A 24,002-nucleotide genomic window follows, 5' to 3' on the forward strand; every position below is an offset into this window, starting at 1 on the left:
TCATTTAATGCTCCCCTTTCTAACCTATTCCCCTGAACCCTTTCACATGTGTAGGTTTTTGCTTCTAACTGTGATACACAGTGAATACAAATCTTGCAATTGCACACCCATGGTGCCCCTCTCAGCTTGGCAGTTCAGCTGGCTACTACTAATTGTGAAATGACATGCACAGAAGTCTTACAGCTGAGGTGCCTCTGGTGCCCCAGTGGCAGCTTGTGTTGCTTGGACCTTAAATCGGACCTGCTGTTATTCAATTTTTCTTCGCTGTCACCTTTCCTGTACCCACAACTGTCCATCAAAATTCTGTGATCGCCGTTTTTAGAAATGACCACTCCTCTTCAATTTAACTGTTTATTACAATACTCCTTATCAAAACATCTACAGCCTTCAAGAACATCAAATACATATTGTCATTCATCAGTATTTCAGTATCTCACTTCTTGCCATGTTTATTTTTCCTGACAACTGTCTGCAACTTCAGCCTACTGTTCGTCATTACTAAACTGTGGCCTTCGTATGTCTTACAGTCCACTACCTGATTTCCCAATCTCTATCTCACCATGATGTAATCCTGCTGGTATTTTCCCATGTCTCCATGCCTTTTCCAAGTATACTTCCTCCTCTTGCGTTTTTTGGATAGTGTATTCCCTACTACTAGCTCAAATTTATTACAGAAGTTAATTATTTTTTCACATTTCTTACTGCTGAGTCCATATTCTCCCATAACACCATTTTCAGTTTCTTCCCTTACTACACTGTTCCAATCTCCCATGATTACCAGCTTATAATCTCCCTTTACAAACTGTGTTGCCCATTCAATATCCTCATGTACTCTCTCTATATCTTCATCTTCTGCTTATGATGTCGGACTGTATATCCTGAATTATTATCGACTGTTATATATATAAATGGCCTGGCTGACAATATCAATAGAAGCCTCACACTTTTTGCAGATGATGCACACATCTATAGTTAAGTGCTATCTGAAAAGGTGCACAAAAATCAAATCAGATATTGATAAGATTTCAAACTAGTACAATGACTCGTGCATCTTGCTTTAAATGTTTAAGAGATGTAGTACTATGCACTTAACAAAACACTGAAATGTAATATTCTATTATTACATTGATGAGTTACAACTGGGAACAGCAGAATCTTGCCAATAACTGGGACTAACAATTTGTTGTGATATGAAATGGAATGATCACATAGGGTCAGTTATAAGAAAGACAGGTGGCAGACTTTGGTTCATTGGCAGGATACTGGACAAATATAGGGTGATAGGCAAATATTTTAATATGTTATTCTGCAACTAAAACTAAAGAAAAAAGTTCATATAAACATAGGTCTGTAAATGTTTAGTTATAGAGTTACAGCTAATAAAAGATTTTGCCTGAAATTTAGCAACTTTGCCAATACGAAGCCATCGCAATGCTGTACGAGGTTAAAGTAAAGCATGATTTACATTTATTTTGTTGTTATTGGTCTGGTGAATCTAATAAAACATGTTCCAGATGTGTATCTGCAGTAGTTTTCCAGACCATCAAGAGAAGCAAAGAAGTAATTTCAGAAAATGTTTAATTTATTAACTACTTGGCCCAATTTGATTTTTTAAATTCCAGACAATTGCACAAAGTTTTCAACAGAAGTTGTAGAGAATTGAATTTCTCCCTACCGAGAAAGAAACTGTGGGAAATATTCACAAACACTTCAGCAGTCTATGGAGCATCCTCTGCTGACAGAAGTGCAGTTAGTTGATGGGCACGGAGGGTGGGTCATCAGAAGGTTGTCTGGCGGAGCTCCACAATTTGCAGCTGTCACACCTGACATGTAGCAATGGGCTGATTTCATTTACCATTAAAGGGTGCCATTTGTGGAAGACATTTTGAGGACGACGAGGAGGTGATTCACACAGTCCACCACCACAACAGAGACTGGTACTGACAAAGCATACACGCCCTTGTTTTGCGCTGAAGGAATGTCACAGAATGGAGTGGAGATTACGTGGAAAAAATTGGGTGTGTAGGAAAACACCATTCTTTTGTGTGTGTAATTCTCATTATGTTCCACAAAGAACTGTCGAAGAAAAAAATGTGGTGCACTACTTTCTGGGCAACCCTCGTATATTACAATTGTAAACAGCAACTTTCCATATCCTGGCAAAAATCACAACTATGGGCCATGGAAAATGCGAGTAACTAATTCATTAAGTAACAAAAATGTTTTATTTGGTACTTATGGCCCTCGCCTTATTCTTTCTTTAAGCATTTAATACGTGCCTGAATGGCTGTCAGGCACAAGGTCATATATGGTTGTTGTAGCTTCATAATATTTCCAAACATGCATGTGATTTTCTTGTTTATAAAACATTTTATTTCCATTCGAAATAATGGTACTAAATCACAATTGCTGTTAAAACTGTATGAAATAATGTACCTATATGAAAGTTATAAGCACCATTCAGTAGGTAGCCTGTACCAAATTACGAGGTGTGTTTTTTGAGTAAGTGCCGATTTGAAATTAAAAAAAAGACGTGCTAAGATACCTCAATAATTTTATTTTTACATGAAAGCCTGTGCCTTAATCTACTTTTCTACATAATTTCTGTCAATATTGAGGCACTTGTCATAACTTTGCACCAGTTTTTGAATACCCAAATCATAGAAGTCTGCTGCCTGACTTGTTAAACACTGCATCACCACTGTTTTGACTTAATCATCGTCTTGAAGACGCTGACCACCCAGGTGTTTCTTCAAGTGCAGGAACAGATGATAGTCACTGGGCGCAAGATCGGGGCCGTACGCAGGATGATCTAGAGTTTCCCATCGAAAAGATGTGATGAGATCTTTGGTCTGATTCGCCACATTCAGACGGACATTGTCTTGCAGCAAAACGATGCCCTTGCTCAACTTCTATGGACTGTTGCTTTGATTCTGGTGTGACGTAGGCCACCCATCATCGCCCATAACGATTTGGCTTAAGAAATCATCACTGTCATTGTGATACCGCTCAAGGAAAGTCAATGCACTGTCTAAACATTTGGTTTCGTGCATGTCCGTCAACATTTTCGGTACCCAACGTACGCACAATTTTCGGTAATTCAAGTGCTCGGTCACAATGCCATACAAAACACTATGAGAAACGTTAAGAAAGTAATTCCGCAAAGAGGAAATCGTAAAGCGTCTGTTTTCTCTCACCTTATTGTCCACTTCCTGCACCAAACTTTCATTAAAGATCGAAGGACGTCCATTTCGTTGTTCATCATGCACATTTGTGGGGCCATCTTTAAATGCTCTCACCCACTTTCTCACCATTCCATCACTCGTAATATTTTCTCCGTTAACTGCACAGATTTCACGATGAATATCGATCGCTTTTAGGCTTTTAGCACTAAGAAATCTTATAACAGTCCGTACTTCACAGTCGGCGGGACTCACGATTATTGGAGGCATCTTAAACACTCAGTACACAACTTAAACAAGGAAGAATCAGACTGTAATGGCGTCAGTGAGTAGATTGAGGTACAGGCTTTCAAGTAAAAATAAAATTATTGAGATATCTTAGCACGTCGTTTTTTTAATTTAAAAATGGTACTTACTTAAAAAACACGCCTCATATTTTAGGGTGGATGATACTCACTCATGTTTGACATTATATTATCAGTCAATGTCATATATGTACCAAACACAGATTGCAGGTAATATATACACTGAAACACCAAAGTAACTAGTATAGGCATGCATATTCAAATACAGAGATATATAAACAGGCATATTCAAATACAGATATATCTAAACAGGCATATTCAAATACAGAGATATGTAAACAGGCAGAACACAGCACTGCAGTCAGCATCCTGCAAGAAGACTAGTGTCTGGCACAGCTGTTAGATCAGTTATTGCTGCTACAATGGCAGGTTGTCAAGATTTAAGTGAGTTTGAACGTGGTGTTATGGTCGGCGCATGAGCCATGGGACACAGCATCTCTGAGGTAGCAATGAAGTGGGGATTTTTCCCGTACAACCATTTCATGAGTGTACCATGAATATCAGGAATCCGGTAAAACATTAAATCTCCAATATCGCTGTGACAGGAAAGAGATCCTGCAAGAATGGGATCAATGGCAACTGAAGAGAATCATTCAATGTGACAGAAGTGCAACTCTTCAGCAAATTGCTGCAAATTTCAATGCTGGGCCATCAACAAATGTCAACGCGCAAACCTTTCAACGTAACATCATTGATATGGGCTTTTGGAGCTGAAGGCCCACTCATGGAGCCTTGATGACTGTATGACACAAAGCTTTACACCTTGCCTGGGTCCATCAACACTGAGATTGGACTGTTGATGACTGGAAACACGTTGCCTGGTCAGACGAGTCTTCATTTCAAAATGTATCGAGTGGATGTGTATGGGTAGAGACAAACACATGAATCCATGGACCCTGCACGTCAGCAGGGGACTATTCAAGCTCTAGAGGTTCTATAATGGTGTGGGGCATGTGCATTTGGAGTCATATCGGACTCCTAATAAGTCTAAATATGATTCTGACAGGTGACATGTACATAGGCATCCTATCTGATCACTAGAATCCATTCATGTCAATTATGCATTCCCACAGACTTGGGAATTCCAGCAGCACAATGAGACACCCCACACGTCCAGAGTTGCTACAAAATGGCTCGAGGAACACTCTTCTGAGTTTAAACACTTCTGCTGCTGGTAAACTTCCCAGACATGAACAATATTTAGCATATCTGGGATACCTTGCAACATGCTGCTCAGAAGACCTCTCCACTCCCTTGTACTCCTATGGATTTATGGACAGCCCTCCAAGATTCATAGTGTCAGTTCCCTCCAGCACAATTTCAGACATTAGTCAAGTCCATGCCATGTCGTGCTGCAGCACTTCTGTGAGCTCGTGGGGGCCCTACATGATATTAGGCAGGTGTACCAGTTTACTTGGCTCTTCAGTGTATGATAACAAATGTTATCTGCATAAGCATGTAGAGCCCTGAAAATGTTTTAAGATGTACAACAGTGATACAATGAAGCAGTGGTCAAGTTATATGAGGTTACATGTATGTTTAATTAGAAGATAAATAATTTAGGAGTTAAGGAGACTACTCACTAACACACACACACAAAAACCACTTGTGCACCTATATTGTGTCTGCTGGGTACAGAATGCCGGGATTGCAGTTCAGTGGGTGAACTTGGGTGGGGCTTGCGTCAAGTGGGATGGGCAGAGGGAGAAAGGGATGAGAAGTTAAAGTAAAGTTTGGGTATGGTGAATTTAATGGCTGGGAGGAAAGCAGAGGCAGCAGTCGTGTGGGACAGGAATGCCTGAGAGAAGGATGGCAGGTGGACAGGTTGACAAGTGACACACAGATACCAGAGCACTTGAGGTGTGGCCCATGATGAAGATCACATGGATTGGGAGGGTGTGACAGAACAGAGGAAGGGGGAACTGTTGTGAAGAGGGTGAGAGGATAGCGAGATAGTGGAGAGTGTGGCCAGGAGGACTTTGGGAGCTAAGAATGTGTTGCAAGGATAACTCCCATCTACATAGCTCAGAAATGATGGTGCTGGAGGGAAGGATCCAGATACCACAGGTTGTGAAGCAGCCACTAAACTCAAGCTTATGCTCAGCAGTGTGTCGTGCAATTGTGTGGTCGACTCTGTTCTCGGACACAGTTTAGAGTGGCCATTCATTCTGGTTGACAGCTGGTTGATGGTTGTGCTCAGATAAAATGCTGTGCAGTAATTGTAGCAGACAAGGCATATGGCATGACTGCTTTCACAGCTGGTCTTGCCTCTGATGCAACAGACTAAGTCTCTGACAAGACTGGAGTAGGATGCGATGGGTGATTGAACTGGGCAGCTCTTGCACCTGGGTCTTCTGCAGGGATATGACACCTGGACAAGGAGTTGGCAGTGCAATTGACACCAGGATGTCACTTCGGTCAGACAGGTGATGCAATACCACTTCAGGAGGGAGTGTCTATCTCTGTGCACAACAATAGATAATCAGAGACCTGGTGAAGGATGTGGTTCATTTGCTACAGTCCACGGTGCTATTGCATAATGCTCTTTTGAAGCTGATTCTTGTGAGTGGCGGGAGTATCAGAGTTCTGTGAGGATACAGCATGTGAAATCAGTTCGTGGACCAGGTCTGTCTGTGAAGGCCTTGGTGAGGCTTCAGCATAACAGACAAATGAATTATTGCCACTGCAGATGCACCATCCACAGGTGGCCAACCCATAGGAAGGTGATTTTCTGCCATAGAAGGGGTGACGGCCATCAAAAAGCAGGTACGTTCTGTGAGGATACAGCATGTGAAATCAGTTCGTGGACCAGGTCTGTCTGTGAAGGCCTTGGTGAGGCTTCAGCATAACAGACAAATGAATTATTGCCACTGCAGATGCACCATCCACAGGTGGCCAACCCATAGGAAGGTGATTTTTTGCCATAGAAGGGGTGACAGCCATCAAAAAGCAGGTACTGTTGGTTGTTGAGGACGACTGGATGAAGCAGATGGAAGAGAAGATTTTGAGGTTGTGGAATAGTGAGGATAGGGTGCTTTGATCTGATAGTGTTTTTTGTCTGGTCACTGTTAATTTAAGCAATCTAACCATAACAATACTCCAGAATAAATATTTCATTTTGCAGTGGATTGTACACCGTACTGAAACTTCTTGGCATGTCAAAACTGAGTGTCTGACTGGGACATGAATCCAGAATCTCTCTTTTCATGGGAAATGCTCTCACTAACTGAGCAACTAGCATGATTGATGACTCATCCTCGCGGCTTCAGTTCTACCAGTATCCCCCTCTTACGTTCCATGCTTCACAAGAGTTATCCAGCAGGCCGGGATGTGGCCAAGCTATTTCTCCATAATATCCTCTCTTTCAGAAGCATTTTTCCCACTGGTTACTGGCAGGACTGAAGTTGTGGAAGCAGGTAGTAATGCTCAAGTAGATCAGCTGGTAAGTGCACCACCACTTAAGGAACAGTTGTCCTGGTACACATTTTTTATTTTCCAGGAAATTTAAGTAACAGTACTAAATAAAAGATTCTAGTAGCCATTACATGTAAGTTTGGGTCATGAATTTGGTTTGTTCATTTAACTGTTAATTAGTGATGAAGCAATTCCTAGTTCATCATGGGCACTATTTTCAACATCTTACTTTTGTGAAACGTGTGAGTGTTGCTTACTTTTATGTTTTCTTTCTCTATTCATAGTTGTTAGGTTTGAAGCACACAGTGCATATGTATTATCAGCATTGTCTTAGGAAGCAGAATGTGTTCTCTTCACACCACTCCTCTCCATTGGCTTGCTTTCTCCACACCTCACCTCCCCTTCCATTAGTGAACAAGACAGGTATAACAGATAGGAATCTAATGTTTGTGACCTGCCAAGTTAGTCCTACAGAAGTTTGATATGACACTGAAAACAGAGCAAGAATTTTTCTGGAAGAATATTCAGTCCAAGTCACGTTACGTATACAGTGATCTGTTGATGACTGCTGTCTGTATTGCATTTGACATTACATTTGAAGTTCCAGGTGAAATGGATATATTAAGTAATGTTATTAAAAGTGTGAAAATTTCTAACAGATGGAGAGGAAAAGGAATGAAGATTAGGGTTCAATGTCCCATTGGCATCAAGGTCATTAGAAATGGGTCGCAAGGTTGGATTTTTTCAAAGAAGGGAAAGGAAGTGGGTTGTGCCTTTTCAAAGAAACCATCCTGGTGTTTACCTGGAATGATTTAGGGAAATAACAGAAAACCTAAATCATGATTGTTGGATGCAGATCTGAATCGTCATCTTTCAATTTGTGAATCCTGTGTGCTAACCTCTGCAAACAAATAGAGAGAAAATCTGTAAAGCATTGAATTGGGAAATAAATAGAACTTTTCAGGAAAAAAGGAACTGCTGATACCCATCCATGTTGAAGAAACTGCCAGAAGAAACAAACTGTCTATGGCAGAATTGATGAATTAAAGGATAATCAGCATAAGAAAGGAAGTAAAATCAGACAAATGCGCATCAGAGGAACCAAAACTGAAACAGTAACTACAGATTATTCTACTAGTCCATAAGAACATAAAAATTTTAAAGTAACATGAAAGAATACTGGTAAAATATGTGTAACTATAGGCTATAAACAGAAACATACTTCCACAGATTCCACTGCAAACCAAACTGAATCTGATCCCCATCCGTAAGTATGAATGTTGAGTCAGCAGGTAAGGCTTGCTTCTCTCCACCTTGGGGGATTACTGATGTGCCGTACTTTGCTCCAGCTTCTATCAATTTTACAACTGGAGGCTTCTGAGGATTTGCCTGAAAAGTAAATGAAATTGCAGTAGTAAACTATCAGGAAAATGTATACATTAACCATTTATATTCACTGTATCTTATTGAAACCAGGCTCTGATTAGTATTTCCTCACTACACTATTTGCTATAGTTATAGTGTAATTTTTTATTTCCCCTTCCCCTCAATCCAGAAGAAGTGTGTGTATCTGGTTTCCCCACAAGACTGTGATATGGGCTTACATCCATTCTCCTGCAGCATGAGATTATAAAATCCACCACAAGTGTCATTCTTCTCACATCTCTTGGACAACAAATAAAGACCCAGTTCTGCAAATTACAGCATGTGTTATGTTTATCGGGAATGTCATCCATACCTCCTCGGCCTCCACCACTGTGTGATTTTCTACATGGGCATGAGCACTAACAAGCTGTCTGTCTGCACGAATAGCAACTGCCAAAATGTGGCCAAGAAACACTTGGGACACTTGACTGCAGAGCATGTTGTGTGACACACTGTGCTCGACTTCAACAACTACTTCAAAGGTCGTGGCATCTGGATTCTTCCCACCAACACCAGCTTTTATGAGCTGTGTGGGTGGAAACTCTCTCTGCAACATATCTTTCATTTCTGAAACCCCCTGGTCTCAAAAATCACTAGTCTCTCTCCTCCACCTGCCTCTACACCCTTCCCTGCTTCCACTCCAACCTCGTACACTCCACCTATCCTCTGAGTGCATCTGCTTAGTCCTTTCCCCTTCTCTGCTTCTATCCCCTTCATTCCCACCTCCTGTCCTTCCCCCCTCCTCCTTCTAGCACTGCCTCCCGACATTGCACCTATCAAGCCCACTGCCACCACCCTGCCCCCACCATACCACTGCAGGCTCCAACAGGCGGAACTGTGTGTGTGTGTGTGTGTGTGTGTGTGTGTGTGTGTGTGTGTGCATCTAACACTGTTGTTCCATCTTGGATTTTCAATTATTTGACCTGATATGTATTTATTCTACAAGGTGTCATCACCCATCTCCTGAGGTCTACCAGACCCTGAGAGCTTGTTAACAGCCGAGTTTTGCCACCTCTGTTATATTTTAGTCCAGGATAAGTATTCTGAGAAGCAGATCCATTATGAATTTTTTACCAGCAGCAATGCACATGCTGAGCAGCAAGAAGATAAGGAGAACCTGAAAAGGATGGTCTTCCTGCCTTTATGTTGATGATGTGTCATTTGGGACATGAAGATTTTTCAAGAAACAATTAGGGTGAAGTGGGGTAAGTGTAACCACATTTTGGCATAGTTCAACTTTGACACCAAATTGCCAACTTGTTATTGAAGATATGATTTTGAAATTTCTCATGCTTAAAGTTTGACTTATTGACTTTTAAACAATATACATTTTGGTTTTGAAAAAAAAAGTCACGTTTGCTAATTTTTACCCCTTAATGATGTCTCTGGTGATGAGTTAACTTTTGGTCCCAAGTAGATTTCACACTCTTAAACACTGCTACATCCACTGGCCGCAGGATGTGACTTGAATGAGGGGGCAGCTTTATTATTGTAATATCATTTTCAATAGCACTTTTAATCACACGGTCATCAATGTGTGTAGTGTGGCCATCATAGATTAGAAGGATAGGTCTATATGGACCACAAAATTTCAAAAAAGATTTTTCAAAATAATTTTAAAAAATGTCTGACTCCATCCACCCATTTACTGAAGCAGCATAGCAGGTTTCAGGAAAAGGAGGTTGTGGCGGTGGTGCCATCCAAGTGTCCCAGACATTCTTCCCCTTGAACGCTATTAAGGCAGGCAGCTTGTCCCCATCTGCATTACCACCAAGCAACACAGTGGTAGTTTCCCAAGCAGGTCCTGCTGTAATTCTTGAAGAGGGAGAATTAGTTTCACCAACAACTTTGGTTTTTGTTGGGTCTAGAGAGAAACTAGTCTCATCAACATTAAATATCTGCTTTGGTTTGTTTTCAATGTCTAAGCCTCTGAGTGTATGTTTCAGAATATCAAAATACCCCTCAATGATGAAAGGATCAGAGCCAGCTTTTTTTCGTGCATATTCAAGGGTCTGGGGCTTTTTGAGAGACAGTTTATGCCTTTTCTTGAACCCCAGGAACCAGTCTTCTCCAGGTATACAATTCTTGAACGGGTTTGGTATTTTATTTCTTCTTATGTACTTCCCAACCAATTCCAAAACTTCCTTCCTGCTTAGGCCCCACCCCCACTTTTCTAAAGTTGTCAGTCCATTTGCTAGTTGCTACCCTTTTTCATATGGGATTACTGTAGATCGTCCTTGAGAAACACTTTTAACACCACGAGAACCTTTTATGTGTTTCTGAAGTGTTGAGTAGGGTATTTGATATTTAGCACTAGCCTGATGTATTGTACAAATTCCTCTTTGTATATCATCAATTACACTGGAAAACTGTTCTTTTGTGTAGGAAGTAGCACGGTTAGTCTTCCTCTGGTAGTTCCTAACCATTTTGGCACTTTATGTTTCACAGATAAAACTTGGCCTACCACACTAAGTCACAAATCTGAAATAAAACAATTTAACAATGGGATAGATAAGTTATGAAAGATTAGGTTTACTCATGTGTAACTATTTTTTCTAAGAGAAATACATTCTAACTTTGCTGATGTGCCCTCAACAGCCCAACCTCTCAATACACCGACACACATATGAAAAGACAACACAGAAATGAATTATCATGCTCAACATTGTTGTCAGTCAAACAATGCTTCACATACTGTACTGTAATTGAAATTGTGGCATTCTTTACAGTTCTGTGTCATATTTTATAAAAGGAAACCTGGTTTAAAAATATAGTAGACTTAAATAAAAAAGAAAATACATCTCACACAAACTCAGTAGGCATACAAATCCAGCACATCAGGTATTCTGGTATCCATATGTACAGGAAGGCCAGTTTAGTTGATCTAAACCCCCCCCCCCCCCCCCCCCCCCCCCGGTTACACTTGCTCCAGCCGATTGGTTACACTTGCCACACATGGGAAGAAGTTGGGGTAAGTGTAACCATGCCTGGCATATCAAGAGCTTTATAAGTAGAGTAAAACAAATCTCATATTTGAAATTATCATGCAAAAGTTAGTTTGTAACCAAAAAATTGTGCAGTTATCTTTAAAACTACAAAAATGACAGACCACCAAATTCTGAGCATGTCACTCACTCACAGAGTGAAAATGTAGACGTCAATTCAAGTCCAAAAATTAATTAGCAATTTATGTCAGATTTGACAACTTATGGTTAAATGTAACAAAGAAAGGAGTAAATTAACATGTGTGATAGGTCAGAGGTAAAAATACAGCTTCTTTAAGGCACCATAAGCTGTGGTTACACTAACCCCATGGTTACACTTACCCCACTTCACCCTAATTAAATGTGTTTTCCAATCTAAAGTGTGAGTGCAATCAATGTCGGGTTCTGTAAAAGATGATTCTGGTCTAAAAATTTCTTTTTATTTCATCTGTGTAGTTCCACAGGAACAAACTGAGGAGCAAGTCTCCATGGTTTTGAAATGGTTCAGTACATGAAATTAACATCAGAAAAACTAATAGTAAATAAAATAAAATCTTCATGGATCCTACGCAGATGACAAGCTGCTGAGTATATACTAGCATAATCAACAATATAACACAGGAATTTGCTTAATTTTTTCTAGGAACTCTCCAACATAATAGAACGAGTAAGCAATGAGAAAATTCTTCAACTTAAACTTGCAATTTCATTGATTACTGCTAGGATTTTTTAATTCTTGTGGTAGCTTTTTGAAAATGGATGCGGCGAAATACTGCATACCTCTCTAAACAAAAGTCAAGGCTGTGCAATCCAAATGCAGATTGCAGTGGAAGCTGCTTATTCTTGGGAATAAGTTTATATTGTTATCAACAAATGACATTAAAGAAAATATATATTGAGAGGCCACTTTCAGAATCCCTAAATTCCTGAACATTAGTCAATAGGAGGTTTGTGAACTTACACCACATATTACTCGAACTGCCTGTTTCTCAGCCAAAAATATGCTTTGCAAACAGAAAGAGCTACACCAGAATACAATACCATATATCATAAGCAAAATGAAAATAGCCAAATTGGACTAATTTTCCTGTTGAACTAACTCTTATTGCAGATACTGTTCTAATGGTAAATACAGCAGCATTCAGTTTTTGGACAAAATACTGAAGATGGGCTTTCAACTACAGTTTACCATCTACCTGAACATCTAAGAATTTGGATTTTTCACTTACTAATTACGTGCCCATTCTGTGTATTCAAAATGCCAATTTTAGTTGAACTGTGTGTTATAAATGGTAAAAACTGAGTCCTACTGTGACTTAGAATCAACCTATTTTCTACAAGCCATGAACTTATGCACTGAACTGTACTATTTAAGACATCTTTCAGTACTAAGCTAGTGTCATCAGCAAACAAAAATATTTCAGAATCACCTGTCAAGAACCCCCATCCCCCTTTTAACAATGCCCCAATCAGCCTATGTGTCATAGCCATTCTCATTACTATGATGAATGTCCTTCTTCTATCTGTTCTTAAACTATGAGAGGAAGCAATTGTGAAATATTTTGTGATTAACATAATGAAATGTCTTAGTTAAATCAAAGATGCCTAGTGTTTATGACTTTCCATTTAATCCATCCAGTTCCTCTGAGAGAAAAGAGAATATGTAGCATTTTCATTTGTTACATCACTTCTAAAACGAAACTGTAAATCTGATAGAAAATTAGGTGAACTGGAATGATCAAATACCCTTATATATACAGCTTTTTTTAAAAATAACTATAGTAAATAATTTATGGCAGAGAAACAGATCTAAAATTGTCTACATTATACCTTCCACCTTTTTTATAATGTGGTGTTATGAATGGGTAGTTTAATCATCCAGGAAACTGACTGCTCCAAATGGATAAATCACAAGTGTGGCCAAGTAACCTAGGAGCACAAAAACCGTTTGTGGGAAATCATACATTGGACAGACAAGCCGCACTGGTAAAGATAGATGCGAGGAATGAGGACTGTCACACCATGCAAGGTCAGCTGTTACTAAATACATCAAGGAATCTGGACAGGACAAGATCTTTTACCAAAAATCCAACATGACAGAAACTGTCAAAAGACATATAGAGAATGACTTAATCATCAAAATCAGTCCTATTGGCAATAAGACATCACTGTTTGCACAGAAATGAATCTCGTGAGAAGGCACCATAGGGCTCAAAGTCATAATGAACAGGTTGGACACTAGCAACTTGGCTGAGTGCACAGTCTGAGGTCTGCAGGTTGCAACCAGGCCTTCTGTGCCACACAGTGTAAGGTGAGTGGTTTGTTTCCCCAGCAGGGACCTCTGATTGTCTGTTTCCTGTCAGATGATTTTACAATCCCCACGCCTCCTCTGTGCATCTGCACTTTTCCACAAGCTAGCATATAGTTTGGGTCACCACTACAGCTCCCTGCAGATGCACCTATAGAAGACAAGCTACTGCCTCACTGAAATACTGTGCAATTTCCACAATAACATACAACGTTAATTATGTTAGGACAGCTCCATACGGCAAAACAGCATAATATCTTCGGCTGCAAACAAATTGATGATTGTTGCTTCTGTTTGAATTCAGAGCATGTGAGAGCAATGTCATTAGTTGTTGTTGTTGCTGTTGTGGTCTTCAGTCCTGAGACTGGTTTGATGCAGCTCTCCATGCTACTCTATCCTGTGCAAGCTTCTTCATCTCCCAGTACCTACTGCAGCCTACATCCTTCTGAATCTGTTTAGTGTATTCATCTCTTGGTCTCCCTCTACAATTTTTACCCTCCACGCTGCCCTCCAATACTAAATTGGTGATCCTTCGATGTCTCAGAACATGTCCTACCAACCGATCCCTTCTTCTAGTCAAGTTGTGCCACAAGCTCCTCTTCTCCCCAATTCCATTCAATTCCTCCTCATTAGTTATGTGATCAACCCATCTAATCTTCAGCATTCTTCTGTAGTACTACATTTCGAAAGCTTCTATTCTTTTCTTGTCTAAGCTATTTATCGTCCACATTTCACTTCCATACATGGCTACACTCCATACAAATACTTTCAGAAAGGACTTCCTGACATTTAAATCTATACTCGATGTTAACAAATTTTTCTTCTTCAGAAATGCTTTCCTTGCCATTGCCAGTCTACATTTTATATTCTCTCTACTTCGACCATCATCAGTTATTTTGCTCCCCAAATAGCAAAACTCCTTTACTACTTTTAAGTGCCTCATTTCCTAATCTAATTCCCTCAGCATCACCTGACTTAATTCGACTACATTCCATTATCCTCGTTTTGCTTTTGTTGATGTTCATCTTATACCCTCCTTTCAAGACACTGTCCATTCTGTTCAAATGCTCTTTCAAGTCCATTGCTGTCTCTGACAGAATTACAATGTCATTGGCGAAGTTTTTATTTCTTCTCCATGGATTTTAATACCTACTCCGAACTTTTTTTTTGTTTCCTTTATTGCTTGCTCAATATAAAGATTGAATAACATTGGGGAGAGGCTACAACCCTGTCTCACTCCCTTCCCAACCACTGCTTCCCTTTCATGCCCCTCGACTCTTATAACTGCCATCTGGTTTCTGTACAAATTGTAAATAGCCTTTCGCTCTCTGTATTTTACCCCTGCCACCTTCAGAATTTGAAAGAGAGTATTCCAATCAACATTGTCAAAATCTTTCTCTAAGTCTACAAATGCTAGGAATGTAGGTTTGCCTTTCCTTAATCTTTCTTCTAAGATAAGTCGTAAGGTCAGTATTGCCTCACGTGTTCCAATATTTCTACGGAATCCAAACTGATCTTCCCCGAGATTGGCTTCTATCAGTTTTTCCATTCGTCTGTAAAGAATTCGCTTTAGTATTTTGCAGCTGTGACTTAATTAAACTGATAGTTCGGTAATTTTCACATCTGTCAACACCTGCTTTCTTTGGGATTGGGATTATTATATTCTTCTTGAAATCTGAGGGTATTTCACCTGTCTCATGCAGCTTGCTCACCAGATCGTAGAGTTTTGTCAGCAATGGCTCTCCCAAGGTTGTCAGTAGTTCTAATGGAATGTTGTCTACTCCGGGGGCCTTGTTTCAATTCAGGTCTTTCAGTGCTCTGTCAAACTCTTCACGCAATATCATATCTCCCATTTCATCTTCATCTAAATCCTCTTCCACTTCCATAATATTGTCCTCAAGTACATCGCCCTTGTATAGGCCCTCTATATACTCCTTCCACCTTTCCGCTTTCCCTTCTTTGCTTACAACTGGGTTTCCATCAAAGCTCTTGATATTCACGCAAGTGGTTCTCCTTTCTCCAAAGGTCTCTTTAATTTTCCTGTAGGCAGTATCTATCTTATCCCTAGTGAGATAAGCCTCTACATCCTTACATTTGTCCTCTAGCCATCCCTGCTTAGCCATTTTGCACTTCCTGTTGATATCATTTTTGAGATGTTTGTATTTCTTTTTGCCTGCTTCATTTACTGCATTTTTATATTTTCTCCTTTCATCAATTAAATTCAATATTTCTTCTGCTACCCAAGGGTTTCTACAAGCCCTCGTCTTTTTACCTATTTGATCCTCTGCTGCCTTCACTATTTCATCCCTCAAAGCTACCCATTCTTCTTCTACTGTATTTCTTTCCCCCATTCCTGTCAATTGTTCCCTTATGCTCTCTCTGAAACTCTGTACAATCTCTGATTCTTTCAGTTTACCCAGGTCCCATCTCCTTAAATTCCCACCTTTTTGCAGTTTCTTCAGTTTTAATCTACAGTTCATAACCAATAGATTGTGGTCAGAGTCCACATCTGCCTCTGGAAATGTCTTACAATTTAAAACCTGGTTCCTAAATCTCTGTCTTACCATTATATAATCCATCTGATACATTTTAGTATCTCCAGGGTTCTTCCATGTATACAACCTTCTTTCATGATTCTTAAACCAAGTGTTAGCTATGATTAAGTTATGCTCTGTGCAAAATTCTACCAGGCGGCTTCCTCTTTTATTTCTTAGCCCTAATCCATATTCACCTACTATGTTTCCTTCTCTCCCTTTTCCTACTGACAAATTCCGGTCACCCAGGACTATTAAATTTTCATCTCCCTTCACTACCTGAATAATTTCTTTTATCTCATCATACATTTCATCAATTTCTTCGCCATCTGCAGAGCTAGTTGACATATAAACTTGTACTACTGTAGTAGGCGTGGGCTTCGTGTCTATCTTGGCCACAATAATGTGTTCACTATGCTGTTTGTAGTAGCTTACCCGTACACCTATTTTTTTAATCATTATTAAACCTACTCCTGCATTACCCCTATTTGATTTTGTATTTATAACCCTGTATTCACCTGACCAGAAGTCTTGTTCCTTCTGCCACCGAACTTCACTAATTCCCACTATATCTAACTTTAACCTATCCATTTCCCTTTTTAAATTTTCTAACCTACCTGCCCGATTAAGGGATCTGACATTCCACGCTCCGATCCGTAGAACACCAGTTTTCTTTCTCCTGATAACAATGTCCTCTTGAGTAGTCCCCGCCCGGAGATCCGAATGGGGGACTATTTTACCTCCGGAATATTTTACCCAAGAGGACGCCATCATCATTTAATCATACAGTAAAGCTGCATGCCCTCAGGAAAAATTACGGCTGTAGTTTCCCCTTGCTTTCAGCCGTTCGCAGTACCAGAACAGCAAGTCCAGATCAGTCAATCATCCAGACTGTTGCCCCTCCAACTACTGAAACGGCTGCTGCCCTTCTTCAGGAACTGCACGTTTGTCTGGCCTCTCAACAGATACCCCTCCATTGTGGTTGCACCTAAGGTATGGCTATCTGTATCGTTGAGGCACGCAAGCCTCCCCACCAACGGCAAGGTCCATGGTTCATGGGGGGGGGGGGTGTCATTAGTGCCTGAACTAAATAAATACATGACTAGCATGTAACAACATGATCAAAAGAGTAAGAAACATAATAAATCATGGAAAAGTTGAAAATGAGAATTGTTTGAGTAGTAATTAAGTATTAACATCTGCAAAATTAGAATGGTTGGTTGACTAAAACCATCTTAATGACCATTTTTGGAAATTTCAAGTGGTTTACTGGTTGTGTGTGTAAGTTTTAAATTATAAAGGTGTGTAGTTCTATCACAAGTTGGTCTTACAATTTTTTCTGGCGGTTAATGTTGTGATGTTCCCCTACAGTAATGCACCATTGGTAGGATTTCATGTAAAGCTGTGTATATCCCTACATAGTGCTGGGTGAAGTTCTGCTCAAGTTGGAAGAAGAATGAGGCATATCTGTACAATGTATGAAGTAATAAACCCTAGTTAAGCACGGTAGCATCCAAACAACGCCCAAGTTAAAGGTAACTTAACCCCCAAAGAAAGTAGTTTCCATGCTCACACACAGTCAACTGGTGGTACTATATACAATTGGCTGGTAAAAGAAAGTAGCATTTTATTTAAATTCCCCTAGTGCAGGAATCATTTATCCAAAAATAACAACATTTTATAGAATTGTTAACACAAGATGTGTATTACATTTAAAGGATACATGTTATCTTAAAATGAACTTTCAATATGTAATAGTTTGAAGTAATCTTCTGAACATGGTCTTACACCACTGTCCCTTCTAGTGAGTTTTCAGCAATTCTGTTACAAGAAGACACTTGAAACTTTCATGCACTTCTACATCTGTCATTTCAATGGCTTGGCAAACAATAATGTATTAGGCATTGAAATATTCACAGGTATTCTGTATATTTTCATGTACAACTTCACACATATTTTCTTCTTCATGTAATTTCTGATTTCTTTCAACTCGCCCACTTCCTGTAAAATGTCTCAGTAATGTTTCAGCACTGATATACATACATTTCGCTGATGGAATAGTATTGCCTACTGTCAGTAAGTGCCAGAGCAATGCTGGAGACTGTGGCTGCCACATACGAGGTCGGGTTACCACCAGTGCCAATGCTCAAGATAAGAAAAGTGTATGGTTACAGATTCTGGAAAATCGAAATGTAAATCTGAATCAAAACAAAAAAGCAATCTGGGAGCATGATTAACCTGCATAGCAGTCTAGTAAATTAACACGACAATATCTGTTTAGTTGTTTGGCAATGCCAATATACGTGACTGTGAATGCAAACTGAAATAGGACTTTTGTTTTTAGAATCCCTTCACTACTATTTTTAGCCCCTCTGTTTTGTAAATCTGAATAAAAATCACTTGTTTCTCTTTTTAAATTCTGTCTACTGCTGTTTGTTCACACACTGCACACCCCACAAGTCACTCACATTTTCAGGAGACTACTCACTTTGTAGAACTATAACGAAACTTCCTGACAGATTGTCCCAAACCAAGAACGTTGCCTTTTTTGATTGTGCTCTTGCTGACTATGCCATGTGGGCAAAGTCCAAGTCCCCATCTCATAACATTAACCTGCCGGTACTGCAGTGGATCTGTATGATTGGCCCTCAACCTGCCAGGAGATATTAGCGGAAGCAGAGTCTCCGTCCTCCCCCCCTTCTTGGTGGGGACACCCCTTAGCTGTTATTGTTACTGGCTCAATCGGATGGACACTCAGCATTTATTTTCATATGCTGAGTTGCTAATAATAGTACAATATAAGGGACTAGATGAGCTGTTAACTCAATAGGACATGAAATTTGCAAATATAGCAGAAAGTAAACAATATTCAAGATTTTACCAGAATGCTTCAAGAGAGGAACATTTCTTGTGTGTGTGTGTGTGTGTGTGTGTGTGTGTGTGTGTGTGTGTGTGTGTGTGTGTGTGTGTGTGTGTCCTTTAGCATGGTACAAGAGGATGTTATGTATTTATGTAACAGCAAGGAAAGTTGCTAAACGAATAATTTGATTTGTGGGACAAAGCCTTCCAGTTGCCAATTAGATGCATGGCTATACCTGGACTAAAATTTGCAGAATGCTATGGGAGAGATCCCCTCGGTGTAGTACATTTCACCGCTAGGCCTTATGTGATACACCAAAGCTCTAAAGCAGAAGTTTGTCTACCTATATTGTGTCTGACTGAAGAGAAATTGGCATTGGTTAATAAGGGAACCAAATGTCCTGAACAAGTCCATGATCATTGTCGATATTCTTATGTTCCTTTAATCTTAATTAAAGACCTGATGTTAACAGTAGCTGAAACAATAAAATATATAAAACGTGATCTAGACAACTTTATTCACAAAAAATGGTCAGATAAATTTTAACGTGATTGGCATATTTTTGTTTTTTATTTACTTTAGTGGGTGATGGATAGGTCTCTATTGTGTCCGAAAAGTGTCATTATGGATAACTGTAATAATTCTATGCATGGTTCAAAGGGATACATTTTGTGGAAATAAAATGATTCTAGCATACCTTATTTACATTCTTACAGATGGCACACCTAATATATACTTATGTAATGTGTTTCTTGCACTCTGGATCATTAGACATGAGTAGAAGATCAGAGGTCATGAAATTATGAACCACAAGAGGAATATAATGAAACATAGAGAGCCATCTACAGTAATGATTAGAACACGCAACCTAACACTTATGGAAAGACAAGAAAAAATACAGATGCGTCAACAGTAAGAAAACAAGGTGTCTCCAGATCTGACCGTGGGGTAACAAAATTAGTATGATGCTTAAATAGATAACAACATTTTAAGGAAAAGATAGACTTCTACTTACCGCAAAGATGACACAATAAGTTGCAGACAGGCACAACTAAAAGACACTTACACATTAGCTTTTGGCGGCAGCCTTTGTCACAAAAAGAAACACACACACATTCATTCACACAAGCAATCACACCTCATGCACACATAACACACAAAGCCAATGGATTCTGGTTCAAGCTGCCAGAGATGATGGTCACATGTGCATGAGGTACACTGGTCATGTATGCATGGGGTTGCTTGCTTGTGTTAATGAAAATGTGTGTGTGTTTGTCTTTCTTTTTCTGATGAAGGTTGTGGCCAAAAGCTTTTGCGTAAGTGTCTTTTAATTGTGCCTATCTGCAACTTAACGTGTCAATTTTATGGTAGGTAGCAATCTATCATTTCCTTACTTTGTTGCTATTCCAACCTGGAGTTTCCATTGTTTAAAGAGACAGCAAACTGGAACTGCGTGCATTATCAGAAATGTTTTTTTATTTATTTTTTGTTAATAGTAAATGTCAATGAATGAAGAAAATTATAGAGACATAGTTATACTGCAGATAACTTTTGTGTCAGAGTTTGATTGTGTAAACAAATAATGGGAATAGTCTTTAATTCAGGTGGAGGATGGCATCAGTACGTGGCAATTAAGCGAATAATGAACATAACTGGCAGGAAATCTGTCTGAGAAATGAAGGCCTTGATAATTCAGAAAGACAATATAACCTGTAGTCTGGTTACAAATATGGTAAGAATTGTTAACACCATAGAAATGGAACACATATGTTGAAGAGCAGGTAGGACTAATGTGAATATATACACCAGCTGACCAAAAGGATCCAGACACATATTAGTTGACATTAATTGGGGGGGGGGGGGGGGGGGTCCACCCTTCACCTTCATGACAGCTTAAACTCTGCTGTGAACACTTTTAATGCAATGTCTGATTGTCTGTGGAAGAATGGCAGCCCATTCTTCCTCAAGAGCCAAAACCAAAAGTACAGATACAGAATAATGATCAATAATAATAACATCTCTGATTATTTCACTGACTATTTGGTTCACTGGACTTTGAACTTCCAATTACAAATTCTTAAGCTAAAACACATGAGGATTCACTTTTCTTGAAGAAAAAGTTTTATGTACACTCTGGTGATAAGGCTGAACCTAAAGATGACTCTGAAGTTATATTTTATTTAACTTCACAAAATAATTCATTAAGTCATAAGATTATACATACAAGATATATGACAAAAGTAATGATACTGACAACAATGCGAGCAATCTGGCAACACTATGTTGTTTTGATTGTATACACTGATGTGCTCATCATCCGTCCCAGATGCGCAGTACAAGTGTCACCTCCGTACAGTCCTCATGTGATTTTTGAGAGTGTCATCAGTGAAGTTGTATGTTACGAAAATGGAATAATGGCAATGTTATGCCATCAAGTTTTGCGTTAAACTTGGGGAATCCATGAGCGTGACCTTTGAAAAGTTGGAACAGGCCTATGGAGAACATTCTTTATCAAGAGCACAAGTTTTTCGCTGGCACAAATCATTTTTGGTACCCTAAGAACACATTGAAGATGAATCTTGTTCAGGGAGACCTTCAACTTCAAAAACCAACAAAAATATCGAATGTGTGCATGCTCTCATGCTATCAGACTGACATTTAACACTAAGGATGGTGGGTGACCTGTTCAACTTAAACACTTTCGCAGTACATCAAATTTTGACTGAAGTTTTGCACGTGCAAAAGGTTTGTCCTGCAAAACCTAACAACTGAGCTGAAGAACAATCAAAGAAATGTGTGCGCTGATCTTCTTCAGAGGATTTCCAACGACCATAAATGGTTAGGTCATGTGATCACAGGGGATGAATCCTGGATTTCTGAGTATGGTCCTGGGACAAAGCAGCAAAGTGAAGAGTGGCATACTGACTGAAAAAAGCTTCATTGAGCAAGTCAAAGATCAAAACAATGCTGATTTGCTTTTTTGACAGTAGGGACATCATGAGAAAAAGAATTTGTCCCTCCAGAATAAAAGTCAAACAAGTGATTTACAAAGATGTCCTTCAAAGACTCAGGAAAAGGGTGAATCAAGCGGGGCTGTACATTGCATACAAGTAGATGCTGCATCGAGACAATGCCTCATGTCACACAGCCACTTCAATCATGGAATTTTTTACCTCAAGAGGCAAATCTGGCAATAATATTTTATAATTTTTGCATAAGTCGCAAGAAAAGAAGGAGGTCAACAGTGATTTTATAATTTGCACACAAAACTCTTTGGAAATTATCAATCTCTGTAGTTCTTACTAAACAAGTTCCTGATTAATATTTATGTGATGCTACAGGTAGTGATGTTGGATGCTGGATGTCTTAAGACATCTGGGTTCACATCAGGACTCTGCGCAGGCCAATCCCTTTCAGGAATCTTATTATCCACAAACCATTGTCTCACAGATGCTTCTTTGCAACAGGGTGCACTGTCATAATGATACAATCAATCTTCATATTTGAACTGCTCTTCTGCTGTAAACAGTGCACAATGCTGTATAATGTTACTGTATCAGTGTTTTCTTAAGTGCAATAAGGGGACTACACCCTAACCATGAAAAACACCTTCATATTACAATGTCACTTCCTCCATGCTTCTCTGTTGGCACTACACATGATGGCACGTAACGTCCTCCACGTACTCATTACACACATCACTTCCATCAGATTGACACAGGGTACAGCATGATTCGTTGTTCCAATACCACTCATTTCCAGCCATCCACTGTCTGCTGGAATCACTCTTTACCTCAATCATTGCTTAGCACTGTCTATAGAAATGTGTTTCTTATGACGAGCTGGTCGACCACTGTATGCGATCTTTTTAACTCCCTACACACAGTCTTTGTGCTAGCTGGACTGCTGGTAGCATCTTGGAATTCATGAATGAATTCTTCTGCTAATTTCACATGATTTTTCACAATCACTCTCGACAATGACAATCCCTGTTAGCAAATGCATGCAGTCTGCCTACATTTGGCTTTGGTTTAACTGTGGTTGTTCTTTCATGTTCCCGCCTCACAAATACAGTACCAAGAGTTGACTCGGGCAGCTTTGGAAGGGTTGAAACGTCCCTGATGGATTTGTAACCCGTGTGACATCCAATGACTAGTCCACCTTTGAAGTCACTGAACTCTCCTAACTGATAGAATCTGGTGTTACTGTTTCTCTGCTGACAACAGAATACTCACTGCATCCTTTTGTACTAACAAGTCTGCTGCTCATAAAATCTAGTGGTCGATTCTGCATTACATACGCGTGTCCAGATACTTTCGATCACATAGTGTATAGTGGGGCAATTATATGGTAGTAATGTTCCAGACCAAGGGAGTGTCAAATTCAGATGTGATAAGGTATTTTAATAATGGTAAAGTATTGGGGGTGATGGAGTAATGGATTTAAGATGAATATAGCGTTGAAGAGAAGCAGGGTCCCGGTTTAATGGAGGTATATAAGGTACTGAAATGAGTTACTGTGACAAATAAAGTTTTGCAAGAGCAATAGCAGTTTCTTGAAGGAAGTTAATGAGATAATGGCTGACATTGGGAATACACATTGGGGAACTATTGAGTCAGAATGCACTGGGGTAACTGAGCAATGGAAAATGCACTGAGGGGATGTTAAAATCAATCCATGTTAGTGGAGATATAGGTTTGAATTAAGGCTAAGCTATGCTTGCACAGTATACAGAAGCCTTGTGAGATAGGAAACTAAAGATGGAGCAAACATGTAAATCAGTTTCACATGCAACAGCAGAAAATGACAACATGATGATGATAGTGCCACGAATAAAGGTGGTGAAAGCCTCATGGAGTGACTGAAAAGGATCTGTGAATAAGTTGTTGGAAAAAATGTGATAGGAGGATGTAAGGAATGAAAGGAAGTG

At 39.5% G+C, this 24,002-nt stretch overlaps 1 protein-coding gene across 1 annotated transcript in view; it reads right to left on the reverse strand.

Moving 5' to 3' along the window:
- LOC124613202 (nibrin) overlaps positions 1-24,002 on the reverse strand; it is a 159,771-nt gene that overhangs the window by 126,759 nt on the left and 9,010 nt on the right. Inside the window, exon 3 of the mRNA XM_047141867.1 lies at positions 8,184-8,350. Within this exon, the coding sequence (XP_046997823.1) occupies positions 8,184-8,350 (167 nt within the window). The remainder of the gene's footprint in view (positions 1-8,183; positions 8,351-24,002) is intronic.

The sequence above is a fragment of the Schistocerca americana genome, chromosome 4, assembly GCF_021461395.2.
Source record: "Schistocerca americana isolate TAMUIC-IGC-003095 chromosome 4, iqSchAmer2.1, whole genome shotgun sequence".
Classification (NCBI taxonomy): Eukaryota; Metazoa; Arthropoda; class Insecta; order Orthoptera; family Acrididae; genus Schistocerca; species Schistocerca americana.